General features: G+C 31.0%; 1 protein-coding gene across 1 annotated transcript in view; it reads right to left on the bottom strand.

Moving 5' to 3' along the window:
• Positions 1-5388: 5388 nt before the first annotated feature.
• Positions 5389-16332, bottom strand: part of LOC106459673 (unconventional myosin-Ic-like) — a 74171-nt gene continuing 63227 nt past the window's right edge. Inside the window, exons 24-29 of the mRNA XM_022386213.1 lie at positions 15992-16096; positions 15556-15639; positions 14227-14320; positions 11498-11568; positions 9032-9173; positions 5389-5483 (exon numbers count right to left, since the gene is read on the bottom strand). Coding sequence (XP_022241921.1) covers positions 5389-5483; positions 9032-9173; positions 11498-11568; positions 14227-14320; positions 15556-15639; positions 15992-16096 — 591 coding nt within the window. The remainder of the gene's footprint in view (positions 5484-9031; positions 9174-11497; positions 11569-14226; positions 14321-15555; positions 15640-15991; positions 16097-16332) is intronic.

Here is a 16332-nt window from a genome sequence, read left to right as displayed (position 1 = left end):
GGTTTAACATTTCACGTACAGCTGTACGATTACCATATGTTTACAGCTGTCCTTAATTTTGAGCTGGCAGACTAAAGAGAAGGCAGCTAGTCACAAGCACCGACTGATACTCTTATGTTTCTCTAGCTAACTGAACAATATATGTAGAATTTCAAAGTGCAAAGCGCGTTTGGGACATGAAGCATTAACTTCATATCCACAGCCTGGAAACGCTAACGACTAGGTTATGTATTCATTAAGGAGTTCTAAAAACCACCAGTGTCAATAAAGTGCCCTGAGGCGTTGTAGTATTTATCTTACTGATTAATAAAAAAAATCTTAAAGTTATATTAATAACAAAAAATAAAAATTCTGATTAAATTTTTGATCAACTGAAGCTAAAACTGTCAGTTATTTTGCCATATGAAATACTACGTGTTTTTCCATTCTTACGACACATAATTATTTCTTTACTTTTCTTCTTTCTACAAGGTAACACAGATGACGTTTATAATTAATTATTTTAGGGGTAAAATGTAAATGCACATTCGAAAATATCTATAATACTTGCTAATCCATAACAACGTGTCAACATGTTTTAAAACTATATTAAAATTAGAGAAATTAGTACAACAAAAAGAAATACTGATACCCAAATATTCTAACATGGATTTAAGAGCTTGTTTTTGAATGAATTGAAACGGATTGCTTTTTATTACTAAAAATGAAAGAAAAAAAATTCGAATCAAGTATATTTCAAAATAATGTTTGCAATTAAAAATATTATAAGAATGTAAGACCTTGAGATAACCAACTATAATTTGTAAAATTTATGTGCAATAAATGACATAATTCAATTGCTATATCAATAAAATAATTTAAATCTTAAACTGTCTACTCTAATTTTTAACAACTAAAATCTAAATAAACGCCAGACCAGTTATAACACACATCTAATCAATTTCTATAGTATTTTAAACACTTTCATAAAAACTGTACTAGTTTCAAAACATTCAATAATACATTCTGTGGATTTTTTATTATTAAGATATCTTAACAATTTTCTCAAGATTTTGTAATCAAGGGAAGTTGCTATATGAATATCACGTAAATAAATTTTACAAAAACTTTTTAAGTAAAGTTACAAAAAACAACTACAGGACATGTAATGTGACAAAATACTGAAAGCTAAATATGGTAATTGATGTCATAAATTGTTTAAGCTCACATTTTGGGAAGATATCATATAAATAATACTTTATTTAAATATTTTATAAAAGATAAATTACATAATTTCCAGAAAAGCAATAATTGTGTTACAATAAAAATGGTCAATCACTTTCTTTATCTCTTGCAAGCTTGTGAAGAATTTAGGTGGATACAGTAATCTGGGAAAAAAAAACAACATATAAAAACGAAATCCTAAATCCTCTATCATTTATATTGTGTTAACATATATGGTTAAACCAGAGCCAACTGACAAATTTGTTTAATAAACTGTGATATGAAAAAAAAAATATTCATAATTTTTTTTTCTGTTTTCTCTCAATAAAAACTAACAAACTTTAGCATATTATTTAGCTACTGTTGGGAATGTTCTTTTGGGTTATTTAATAAAAACATGCTAAGTCCAGGTCATTTACAAGTTGAATAATTCATTCCATTATTCTTCTCTAAATCAACAACTACTCAATTCCTCCATTCTGAATACTTACAGAATTTTCAATAATTGAACAAACTGCTCTTTCATTACTCATATTTATAACTAATATACCAATTTAGGTGTTAGTCCAAGATTCTGGATTATTACATAATAATCACGATTAATAACTCCCTCTAGTAAACACATAAATTAACACATTGAAAACATAGCTTACAACAATATACGTTCTTCATAGTATTACTCAAATCTTGTAAATTGTCATATAAAAGGTAAAGAAAGTATTTCTAAATTTTCTTGTATAAAAATATTAAAGCTATTGTAAAGGTACTGAATATAAGGTATGGTGTAATTCATTACACTGAAAAATAATTTTTTTCTTCCCCGGTTACTAATTTAAGACATTAGGCTTAATTAACTTCCAAATTATTATACCAGTATTAAAACAAATAGGATGACACTTAGCCAAAGGATACACATTTGAGATTAGACTACAAACAAAACTGAACCATTAATTAACAAGGTTTAATTTCACCGTTTTTCAATAACATGCATGAATATTCAAGATGTCAGAAAAACACATAGGTTCAGGAAGTCTTGATACAAAATTACAAAAACCCTATATCCCGAGCACTTTTGAAAGGTGGACCTTTCTTTTTCAGTTTGCCTCTGAAGAAGAAAGGTCCACCTTTCAAAAGCGCTCGGGTTATAGGATTTTTATCATCATGCATGAATACTATATTTCATAGACATAGCTGAGTGGTAATTTTCAATTTGATAGAGGAACAATAGGCTGCTGTTTTTTTTCTTCTATAGTAACCTGGATCAATAAGGAATACTGTATACTCTAAATGAGGGATTCATAATATCTTAAAATAAACTAGGAAAGAATGAAATTGTTAAAGTGATCTCTCCAACACCAGATACTTACATAAATGTTTATTATTGTGTAATGAAGGAGAACACCAAATTGTGAACAAATTTGTTTTTTCTTCTTTAAGTTACAAATAAGAAAAAGAAAGACAAAAAGCACAAATGAAAGAAAAACTAAAAGGCAAGATTTTAAACAGACATTAATCCATTGAGGGGGATTTGTTAGATTAACAATCTATGAAATATAATACTTCTCTTAAAGGAGAAAATCAGCTCCTTTCACAACTAGAAAAATGTGCCAAAGTTTTTTTTTATAGTCTTCTTTTTTTCCTTCCTTTTAGGGAATGAAGTTCAAAAAAATATCACAAGGATTCCATCCATGTGTTAAAACTCACAGCTGATGAAGAACTTGTGCTGCCTTACTGGTGGAACATATGGTTTTAGATTACTGAGGATTATGAAAATATATGGTCACTTACAGTTGAAGAAAAGAAAATCAGCAAATCTGAGAGACAAGTCACTGTTTAAATTTAACCACAAGTGATACATCCTCATCCAAGCAGCAAATCTGAGAGATAAGTCACTGTTTAAATTTAACCACAAGTGACGCATCCTCATCCAAGCAGCAAATCTGAGAGACGAGTCACTATTCAAATTTGACTACAAGTGACAGATTGTCATCCAAGTAGCAAATCTGAGAGATAAGTCACTGTTTAAATTTAACCACAAGTGAACCACAAGTGACACATCCTCATCCAAGCAGCAAATCTGAGAGACAAGTCACTATTCAAATTTGACTACAAGTGACAGATTCTCATCCAAGTAGCAAATCTGAGGGATAAGTTATTGTTTAAATTTAACCACAAGTGATACATCCTCATCCAAGCAGCAAATCTGAGAGACAAGTCACTATTTAAATTTGACTACAAGTGACAGATTCTCATCCAAGTAGCAAATCTGAGAAGATAAGTCATTGTTTAAATTTAACCACAAGTGATACATCCTCATCCAAGCAGCAAATCTGAGAGATAAGTTACCATGTTAATAAATGCTATACATTTATTTAATCAATGTATTTGTGTGTAAGTTATTATCTTTAGAGCCTAAAAGTATGTAATATTACAATTATTCTAAAGAAATTTTAAATAAAAATCAGTTTCTTATTTTTTCATTAAACAAATGCTGTCTATCCTTCAATTAATCAGCAAGCCATATGAGCTTACTATGAGCATGATTCAGTACCACTCCTTGAAACACAATCCCTATCATTGAAAACCAACTTTTAAATAATATAAACATTAACTAATATGTAGGCAAACAATGATTTATAAGCATAAGGAAAAGTTTTATTGATGGTGGAACATACTACATGTTTCGACAGAACATTGGTCTGTTTTCTTCAGGTCTGATCATTACTAAACAATACAAGGTTTATATATCGTTACAAGACAATACGAATTAAATGTAATGGAAATGGTGTCAGCAGGTGACAGGATATAGGTAGGAGTCAAGTCTGGTCGATTGAATAGTGAATAGACCTTAACAAATACGGCTGATGTTGCTAGGGTCATTATCAAGGTTTAGCAATAAATTGTTTATTTTTATGATTTCTATAGTTTCTAAACAGTCTCTTTCTTTTTTTAGTTTTGGGTTGGTGTATGAGAAGAATTTAATCCCAAAGTATTTTGTGACCTATTTCATATTGATGATATGTTAAGACAGATAACTGACCATGGTGTTCTTTGTGTCTTGTTTTTAAGGAACGTGACGTTTGTCCTATGTATTTCTTTCCACAGTAATATGGGATACTATATATGCCCCGTTTTTGTTCTTTTAAAAGGGATTCTTAACAGGTAGTAAGATGTTAATTTTATGTGAGAGTTTGAATATAGTTTTTACACCAATGATCAAATTATTAAAAAGTCCAGTAATTTCTGGCACAAAAGGGAATCAAACAAATTTGTTATGTTTTGTGTGTTGATAGGTGAAAGTTCAGAGTTAAAATAATATTTTACACTGTTTTGAAGTTTGATACAAGCCCTATCTATGATATTGGGGTTGAAACCTTTAGATAGTACTATGTTTTTTAGGTTGTTCAATTCAATAAGAAAGTCTTCTTTATAGGTGCAAAGTTGTATAGCACAATTTACGTAGGTGAAGTAGGAGGATATTTTCTGTGATAGGTGGTGGTTAGATCTTACGTGTGATGGCATGGAGTTCCCCGTACATACTGGTGGTAACCTTGTTATTTTCTCTTTTTATATTCACATCTAAAAAGGGGAGACAACTCTTGGATTCTATTACATGTGTGAAAATTATGACATTGGATCTTAACATGTTTAAGAATTTAACAAAATTGAGTAGTGTCTCTTTCCCATGTCGCCATATATTGAAGATATCGTCTACGTATCTTAACCAAATTTCTGCCTTGACACATCATCAATATGAAAGAGGTCATAAAATACTTTGGGATGAAATTCTTCTCCTACATCAACCCAAAACTAAAAAAGAAAGACTGTTTAAAAACTATAGAAATTATAAAAATATACAATCTCTCACTAAACCGTGATAATGACCCTAGCAACATCAGCCGTATTTGGTAAGGTCTATTTACTGTTCATACACTCTTCCAGACTTGACTTCTAACTATATCCTGTCACCTGCTGACACCATTTCCATCACATTTAATCCCTATTGTCTTGTAACTATATATAAACCTTGGATTGCTTAGTACTGATACTGATCATACCTGAAGAAGACAGACTAAAGTTCTGTCGAAACATGTAGTATGTTCCACAATTGATAAAACTTTTCCTTATGTTTATAAATCATTGTTAGCCTACTTATTATTATATCAGTATAATGTGCTTCATTACTCAAGTATAAATATTTATCGATAATTTTTTGTTTCTAAGATTATTAAGTATCCTCAGCACCAATATAACATCAGTCATGTTAGTCAAAGACAGACTTATAAAACAAAACATATTCTTAGTACTAGTTTGAATGGTATAGAAAAAAAAAAAAAAACGTGTCTCTTTAAAGGTAAGGAACTGCTAAAAATGAAAATACAAAAGGCAGGAAGAGATTGCCCAGTTGATATTTCAAAGGTTAACACTACTTTCATGGAGAGTATGTGCTTCAAAACTTCACACTACAATAAATTTATAATTATAGTTATTACATACATACCACAGTAAGATGGCCATCCTTGCCTTTGGTAATCTCAGGATTTATTCCTCTGCTAAAGTTTATAATCCCTTGTTTGCCACTTGCCATATAATGAGGTATGCTGCAAAATTTTATTCAGCTAGGTTTTAACAATTTATCTTACCATAAAACAACAAATAACATGTTATATGTTTAGTTACAAGTCAAGAACTGATTTAATAATTTACTAAATTTATTAATGAACTTGAGTCTTCCATTTCAAAAAATAAAACAACTGATATTAAAAGACATATCATCAATTAATATTATATTCTGTGATTTGAAGAAAACAGTTGTCTGATTTTTTATTACAGTATAGCTAATCTGCACTTAAATCTGTTAGTAAGCCAAAAGTCCTTCAAATGACCTAGTTATTTTTATCAATAAAGGTAATATGTTTATTATTTCTGTGTATTTTTTAATATTCCACCTCAGATACAATACCTAATAACTGATATATATAACATGTTATATGTTTGGTTACAAGTCAAGAACTGATTTAATAATTTACTAAATTTATTAATATATATATAGTTATAAATCAGTGTTTGGCTACTATAAATCTCACCATCCAGATTCTTCCACTTTTACTAAAGATTTTCTATTGCTGGCCATAACAATTTTTACAACTACTTCCACCAGGTGGTCTCTACAATCCAGAATTAAGTCACCCTGAAAATATAATTAAAGAAATAAAATGACAATGTGCCTCTAAACCAATGAGGCAACTTAAACAAAATCAATGACTGAATACTGAAAAAAATTCACATAAGAGTAAAAAAAGATTGCTGAATAAAACATTCTGTACACGATCAATTTATTTCAAATCTTCCAACACAGTAAGTTAATTAAGCATTCATGACACAAAACTGGTTTATTTTCAATTTTTATGGCCAAATCTAGCACCTTCCATATCAAAAAAAAACAAAGAAAAATACAAGGAATTCAGACAGAAAAACTAGTACAATTGAAAATACTGTTCCTTAGGAGAACATTAAGTCAATAAATTAAAACAACTTTAGAATATTCTTGATATTCAGCATTGAACTTATGGGAACCATTGGTCACTTTTTTTTCCTACCACTGTATTAAATACATAATTATCTCTTTAAACCTGTAATTTTGTGCACATTTTGCCAGAATTATTTTCAATATTTCCTAATAATTATCACCATACCTTACCTTATAAAACATGGTTTAGATTAGTTTATGTTATAGAAATGTTATCGGATGCTGTCACCATCCAATGGGTAAATCGGGATTTTTGGCCGAGCACTGGCAGCATTCGCTTGAGTTTAAGGAGTTAAGCCTTGTATTTTTGTGTCAATGTCAACTGGCATTTTTTCATCCTCAAACCACAATCAAATTTTGTAAGACACCTGAATCTATTAGGCAATTACAGACAATGCTGATAAAATTTAAGTTTTTTAAAAATACAAAATATCAATATAATGATAAAAAAAAACAAGTTTAATAGAGAACTGATTAAGAATTATAAACTTTTTTCCACGTTACAGAGGTTCATCCAATTAGATACTGTAACACTACTCTCCACAGTTATAAAAGCCAGAGAAATATTTACTGGTTTAGATCAAACTTTTTAACAAGCCAGTTTAAGTTAGCTGTACGACTCCGTGAAAAAGATTTGAACTTGTTCTTATATAAACACTGATGCTAATATTTAAAAAAATGTTTGATAATTAATTTTAATGGAGACTATATACGTACAATGTACTTCTTAAGATCATACCATAATCATTGTCATCACTCTTGGAAAAATTGTTGTTCTAATAAAGAATGTGGAATTATATATTATGTTTTTTCAGTTTATATATGATTCTCATTTTAAGCTCTTCTGTAAGAGATCCAGTTAGCTGTCTCAACCGATCAGTAACATAGGATACATTGCCAAGAGCTAAGAGCTTTCAAACTTAATTTAGCATTAAAATGGTCAATTTAATAAAATCCTTTAATGAGACAGGTACCATTAATCAGTCTTTTACCTCATCCATCCAAACTTCTACAAAGAATATATTTAATTCTACAGGTCTGTCTGTAAGTAACCTGACTGATGGTATATTGGTGCTGAGGATACCTAGCGATCTTAAGAAAGATAAGGTTGGTTATTTCATATACTTGCATTCTCCAGTTTCTTTTTTCTTTATTTTACGTTTGTAATGAGGTGTTACTTACATGTGTCTCCAGTGATATTTTTATGTTACCTTCATGTATGATCTTCCTACAGTCCATTTGTATTTAGTTTTAACCTTTTCCTCATTAAATTGGACTACCTGAATTATTTGACAGTCAGGAAGTGATGAATGATAAGCTCATGCCCCCTGTAGATTCAGAAAAAAGTGACTTAAAGGATATTGAGGTAATACAAAATAACCATTAAAGATATACTGTAAAATTATTTCATATTTCAATTTTACAGTTCAGTTTTAAAAACTGGAAAGAAAGTACGGAACTGCTAGTTAAGAAGATACAAGTTAATGCAGTTAGCAGGAAACCATGAGATATGAAGGTGCAATAAGCTGAAAGAGACAAAGTTTCAACTTTATAGATATGAAACTGATACATAAGCAGATGCAATGAGTCAGACATAGTTTCCACTTTAAAGAGAGGGAACTTTTACATAAGAAGATGCACTGAGTTAAGTCAGACAAAGTTTCCACTTTAAAGATACGGAGCTACTGTATAAGAAGATGCAATGTGCTAAGATAGAGAGTATTTGTTTTTAAAGTTTGAAATACATACAAACAGAGAGCAATATAGAGCTGAGTGAGAAAAATCTCCATTTTGGCATAACCAACTGCTTCACTTGGAGAATATCAGACAAAAAGAAATGAGGTTGTTATATTCGCTTTTGATGCCGGTAGCTATAATATTCCCTACAGAAGCAGAAGATTTTTCAATGAAAGTGAAACATAGTTGAGGTAGTACAGAAGGAAACTGTTAAGCAAAAACAAAGAAAGATGAGATAGAAAATACTTTCCACTAAAGATAGGGAATGCACACAAAGAGACTGATACTTCTGATAATGGTATTATCACTCAACAGAATCCTTAGAAAATGAGCCACAGAGATAATATAAGGTATAAGTAGTACTTTGCCTTAAAGGCTGTACAAAAGTAAAAAGATAAAACCTTGTTGGTTAACACTCTGCTTTAAAGGCTGTACAAAAGTAAAAAAGAAAAACCTCGTTGGTTAACACTTTGTTTTAAAGGTCCTGATTTTGTTAACTTCTAATAATTTAAATTGATTTATCTTTTGATAAACAAACAAAAAATATAATAAGCTAATCACCTGTTAACACCTGAAAATCCAACCTATGTTTTTGTTTAAAATCTTTATCATCTAGAAGATAAATAGCTCTGTCGGACACCACAAGAATTCGTCCACGAGCCTTGTAGCCATGACGATCATATTTGATCACTGGTGCACAGTACTGAAAAAAAAAAGAAGAGAAAAAATTCAGAATTAAGAAAACAAGTCACATTTGAAATATGCCTTATCTACTCTGCAATTAATAAATATGTTGTAACATTCTGTTTCTTTATATTATAATACCATAATTAATCCTTCTCTATACACACAGTGAGTATACTGGCATCCAAATAGTTAGCCAATAGTAGCACAGATTTGAAAAAACTAATATGCTAACTATTATCAAAAGTGTTATAAACTATTATAAAATGAGAATCCTGTTTTATTAGAGGTGAGCTTCTGTGCTGTAAAAATATTTTGTTGTAGAAATTTAACTTTAAAATTCCAGCTTCCTGAGTTTTCTTGCAATTAAGCTCACATATACTGTACAAGGTTCTACCTTTAATATGTGAGTGGGTGATAACTACCAGAAAATATCACATCAAAAGTGTACAGCTATGATTGGAAATACAATGATACCAGTTATTAATTAATATCAACTTCTTATCACAGACCAAGCTACCAACTTAGATCAAAAACAAAAATCAACATGGTATAGATTGTAGCTTGTTAGATATACGATTGTATTGTTTCATCAGTTAGGTAGCCCTTGCTATTACAGATATTTAAGGCCATGAACCCAATAATAACTCATGAGATTTTGACTAGATTAGGAGATTTGGTTAGTCCTAAATTCATATATTAAGCTAACAAAGAAAATAATCTCAATAATAAAAATATAATAATAATCAATTAAAAATAATATATGCGTACATATTATAACAGAGTATATCTTACATGTGGAACACAAACTTTAATTGTTTTTGTTTGTTTATGGCAAAACTACTAGGGCTACCTGCTACTGTCTCTAATTTTGAACTGTCAGTCACAGGGAAGAAACCTGGCTAGCAGCATCTGCCACCAAATCTTGGGCTACTCTTTAAAATGAATAATGGGATTGACCATAACATTATAATGCCCCTACAGCTTAAATGGTGAACATGTTCAATTATGTGTTTTGATCTTTCAATCTGCAGATGGTGAGTTGAGTGCCCTAACCACTAGGCCCACTAAATGTCAGTTACTTTTAATGTACTATGTGATGTGGTTGTACATCAACAATGAACAGTTGCCTCGTCACTTAAAAAAAAAAAATTCTGTAATGAATTATAACATATTACATTACCAGATATGGTTGAATTATGTTACAAATAGATCATACATTTGTAATATTGTAATACTGACCTAATTTTTTGTTCTTGTTTTTGTCTGTTCTGAGTTCTCATCCAATACACCAACAACTTATTAGTAGTAACAATGTATGCACTATCTTAACAGAGGGGTTTAAACAAAAGTTTAACCAGTTGAAATTAGATGATTAAAGAACCTACATCTTAAGTTTAAACCATCTATTTCAAAGCTGGAAAAAATATTTTATAAAAAAGTCTAAATGCACAAACACACACTTTCACTAAATTAATATTGTATTTCAAAATACTGTTGACTGTTACGGGGAAAGGAAAAAAAAAGATGACTATATTAAACTATTGATTCTCAAAAGCAAATAAGACACTGACACAGGTTTTACTATAAAACCTAGAACACTGAATTAAGTTTTTATGATGTTTCCTACTGACAAAATATTCAAAATCAGTCAAACAATTCGATTTAACAAACATGAGCTTTGTGAGCTGGTAAGATTATTTTTATGCCTGCATATTCAAATACAATGTAACCATCTTTTTGATTTAAACTGAATTATCACAGACTTACAAGAATACTGATCTTAACTGACACATTTCTTTTGTAATATAATTCAAACAAATCAAGTGGTAAAAGGGAACCTTGCTTGTATAAACTGTTTTGTTATAAGGTAGTGATACCTGGAACACAGGTTTAGATATACTTTCAACAGCATCCAGAGTATAAAATTAAAAAACAGATTAGTGTTCAGACTTGTATGCAGAATGTTTGAAAGAGGGGGGAGGGGATCCCAATTTGCAAGATCAAAAGCCAATACATATCATGCAAAGCAACAATCAGCATGCAAATCATGCTAATACTAAAGGGGTTTAATGTTAATTCATCATCATTAAATACCATAAGCAGCTGTGCTATAACTATATAAGAATAATTTTTTTTTCATCACAAAAATAGGGGGTTCAGCCAAACCCACCTGCATATGTGCATGGTGTTTGAATGTTCATATTATAAATACTGTGTTCATTTATATATATATCAGCAGATTTATTTTTAAGAAATTGGTTAGTTAAGTTAATTAGGCTATAAGAATCACATTACAGTTATATTTATATATAAATGAAAGGAAAAGATAGTTATTCTTACCAACGTCTTTTCACCATGAGGATTAGAAGAGTTATCAAAGGCATTTGCTTTCATAGTATTTTGTTCAGGAGCTGAAAGAAAAAAATATATCATATTGACAAAAGTCATAATTTTCGTATACTGAAAATGTATTTCCGGTAGATACTTACTTCCTGTCACAAGATTAGCTATTCTCTTTCAATGCTGCCCTTTATATGCAAACCTTTTCTTCACATTTGCCACAAGCCTTCCGCTTTCCCCCCCTATTGGAATTGCTGTGTTCCAATATATCTCTCATGCAAATCATCATGCATCACCTCCTAACCAATAGGAACATGATATGCTCACATGACGCATATGACTCCCTCTACCAAACTATTTCTTTGAAGTTTGGCAGAAAAATGTTAGCACCCCGGGGAAAAGTTGGGAGGAAGGGTGGGAAGTGTTAGAGGAGGTAAGTACCAATCGGAAATACATTTTCAGTATAGGAAAATTATAACTTCTGATACGGTACTCACTTCTCGTCACAAGATTAACTAGAATCCCACATTGAAAAGGAGAAGAGACCAGTGCGAGGGAATGACAGAAGTACCCCCTGAAAGCCTCTGAAGAATACCCCTGAAAATGAGAGATACAGAACTGAAAATCAGAAGAGGAAACCACACAACTTCTGAGCCAGGTGTATTCTTCGCCAATGTGTGGAATGTGTAAGATATACAGGCAGAAAATGAGAGGAGCACATCCGAGTGGGAGAGAATGTGGTAGGAAAGTGATCCTAACCAGAGAAAGATATTGTAAATCAATCCCACAAGAGAAAACTGGGTAAACAAGGATGTGTCTTTGGGTGTAGAGTGGTTATGGCTCGGCCGACTGTAAGTGAACTACATCCAAAATCTCCTCGCAGTGAACCCACATCTATGGAAAGGTAGGATGACGATCATACCATCTTCACTTCAAACACAAGATCTGGAGATTAAGACCCACACTGATTCCTGGGTATGACATGAGGATTAGCTCTGAGCTATCTATCCAGGAAATTGACATCCAGTATCAAAAGGATGTCTATCGTATTTTCACGTTATTCACTCTAGGCATGGCAGGGATGGGCAGCAATCCCCTTCTGCTTTACCCATGCAGTCCATGGGTTGTATGGTCCGGAACAGGCATGTTTATGAAGCAAAATATCACAAGGTTATTCACTGTCAAGCGATCATGTAGAATACCCTATCTCTACGGTGATCATGCAAAGCCAAGGAAGATAAAGCATGATTCAACATGGCTGTAGAGTGCAGATTTAGAGTTAATCCTTTCCAGATGGGTCACGTGTTAAAGGCCATGTCATCGCGTTTGTTGACTCATTAAAAATTTTATTGAACTAGTATTTTATTAATTTATGTCAATAAGTTCAGTATCAAATTGTAGATTATAATTCAAATTTTAGTATTATAAATTATTCAATTTCTTAATTTAAAAGTAAATATTAAAAACACAGATAAACATCGATTTTTGTGTGTCACATTACGTCGAATGCAGCACTGGTTCAAATTAGAACTTTGTGATATTAAAATACAAAGTCTATAGTTTTGTACAAATTAGGAACTCAAATTACCAATATTGACAAGCTAGAATATAAAATAAGAACCTCCTATCTTTTCTTTTTGCTGAGATATCGTTCATGTATTGAATCAAATAGATACTTCATTCACCTCTTTCCATTTTTGGAAAGCTCCTTTATATACATTTACTTTTGTATATGACATGTGAATAACCAATCGAAAGCTCAGAATGTCCCCTAGTGGCTTTTTCAGCCATTTCTAAGTGTTACCATGCCATCTCATTCTTTCAAAATACGATTTGAAGGAGGTAGGTTTTTAGTCTTTAGTCTACTCGAAATTTCATATTTTTTAAAACTGAAATACAGCTGGAATTATAGTGTAATCTACAGTATCGATGTAGTAATTTATGATATTTTGGTTATTGAAATGTATATATATAAATCCTAAAAAAATGATTTCGTTTCATATCCTCCACATGTGGAATTTTAAAAGGCTTATAAAACTTATGTCTGCTTAATTTTATGTTTTATTGAATAGCCTCTTCAGGTTTTTTTTTATTTGCACTCACCATCTTGTATTATATCTCTCAGTATAAACAAGGTTAATCTAGATTAGCTTTATATATATATGCATTTTGCTGATTAACAAATAAGTACATAAAGCTTTCTGTATCAGAAACGGCAAATCTAGATCACCTTCCACCTACTTTATTCACATCCAGATCTTTGGCTGTTAGCTACAACTTTGAGTCCGACATCAGTTAAAAAAATCTTACTTATGTGTTAACAAATCAAGATTAGTAACATTTTTTTACATTGTGACTCACTAGTAAATGATATTTATAGTGGCAACCTTAACAAGATAATATCTTTGAAGCTGAAACTATAATCTTACATAAGACACGATGCATTTTCACGTACAGCTTATAGTGAATAAATAATGACTGAAAACAAAAAATAGTTAAAGCATAAAGATCTGTTTACATTCAAAACACATTTATCAATAACTTACACAGAATTTTCTCAAGCAACATTCTAACATGACAGTATTTTAGGGGTGAATTATTCTTTATATTTTCTCTATACCATCATATGGAAAGGAAATAAATGCATTTCACACAGAAATAATGTTGTTTTCCAAAAATTTATCAAAAAACTATTGTATTTAAAGAAAAAATCAATATAATAAACCTACTTAGCCTGTTCTCAAGGAATGGTTGTGGTACAGTTTGAGGGTAGCTCTGTTTCTTGTTTTTAAAAAGATCATGGGCCACTACTTTTTGGTCAAGCTGCAAATCCACAAATACAATAATTTAATGTACTTACATGTAAATATATATATATGAAAAATATCCTTCATTCAATACCGAAATAAATAGTTCTTGGAAAACATGTAATTTAAAGGACAGCCTTGTACGGACTCCCTTGCTTCTTTGTACTAGTGTCACAAAATTTATTTTTACCAATCAAGATACAAGGTAGAAATCAATTAACTGTGAATAAAGATTTTGTTTAATTTGTCACCCATGTTTGTGTTTCTTTCCTTTGCTGCCCGAGTTTGGAATCATTCTCTGTAATACATTTTATGAAACAGTTTTCTGTAGATACTTTTAAACTCATCTATAGGACATCATTGTACCTGCATATCATAATTATATACTAATCCTCAGCATAACTTTTCATTGTAACAAGATTTTATAAAGTAGGACAAGATCTACCTCAGACTATATCTTGACAAACATTTCACAGACTAAAATATATGAAGACGTCAGATTCCAAGACTACCCCTCTCTCTACGAAATCCTTGAACTGATTGTAATCTAACCCCTCTTTCTATGAAATTCTTGAACTGATTGTAATTCAATCTGTCTCTCTATGAAATCCTTGAACTGATTGTAATTCAATCTGTCTCTCTATGAAATCCTTGAACTGATTGTAATCTAACCCCTCTTTCAATGAAATTATTGAACTAATTGTAATCCAACCTGTCTCTCTATGAAATCCTTGAACTGGTTGTAATCTAACTCCTCTATCTATGAAATTCCTGAACTGATTGTAATCCAACCCCTCTCTCTACCAACTCCTTGAATTGATTGTAATCCAATTCCCTTCTCTACGAAATCCTTCAACTATCCTTTGTTATAATATTATTTTTTTAAATTTTGGGGTTTCTTGCACACTTTTCTTTTTTTTCAGAGAAAATTATATTTAAATGATTATGATTTTGAGAGGTATTTTATGTTGTTCTAAGTTTTCATGTAATTTTATTCATTCCGCTAAACTCTTTATGTTGACTTTTGTTTGCTGCATCTGGATCTTAGTTCACACCATTTTTTCTCTGGAACTGCAATTGTAAGATTCAATACATCCAAAGTGTAGTTGTCAACATATTTTAAACTTTCTGTTTATTTGCACGTTTTTTTGTTAAGATTTAGATAAAACTGGCTTCTAATTTTTTTCAGCAGTGCTCAAGAGAGAAAAGCAAGGAACATAATTATAAGTATTATACTAGACGTAACCATACCTGGGCTTTTTGCTCAGCAGAGAGTGATTTGCAGTACTTTCTCATCAGCCACTTTCTGTGCATGTCTTGTAGAAGGTTAGAAGCCTTAAAGAAAAAACATATTTAAAAGCCAAAAATATAACCTTTTCAACTGTTCAATACTGTAATTAAATCCTTATTAAGCAAAATAAAAATGAGAAATGAAACATATAATTATGCCATTCATTCTACATAGCTTATTTCATGTACTTGATATTTTGGTGGTTCTAGAAGACAATATAACACATTTTATACCATATTACTGCTTAGTATTAGATAAGATGAAATAAATACTCAATAACTGTGGCCTGTAAACAAGAAAGAAAAGGAGAAAATACATTTAATATAGGGATAACCTAGGAATACATTAGCAGATTAAAAACATGAACTTTAACACTATTCTTAAATAATATCTAACCTGATGACAGCATCTTGGAGGGTGAGGCCATGACTTATCAAGGACACTCTTTGGCAGGTTGTGAGCTAGACGGCGTAAGTATTCAGACTTCGCACATCGTATAAACTTTAACACAACAGGTTAAGATCAACAATTAAAAATTTTTTCATTGGCTCGAGAGAGTTGATAATTATTCACTGGTCAGCATAATAAATAATGACTTAAAATAAATGTAGATAAGAATAAACAGATAACATTTTGGTGACAACTCTGCATCTGACACATTACTTAATACATTCTCACTGTGTGTACAGTCAAGAAAATGATGAGTGTTACTTTTATGTAATCACAACTTTGATTCC

This window comes from Limulus polyphemus, unplaced genomic scaffold, assembly GCF_000517525.1.
Source record: "Limulus polyphemus unplaced genomic scaffold, Limulus_polyphemus-2.1.2 Scaffold647, whole genome shotgun sequence".
Taxonomy (NCBI): domain Eukaryota; kingdom Metazoa; phylum Arthropoda; class Merostomata; order Xiphosura; family Limulidae; genus Limulus; species Limulus polyphemus.
This window is presented reverse-complemented; position numbering and strand designations above follow the sequence as displayed.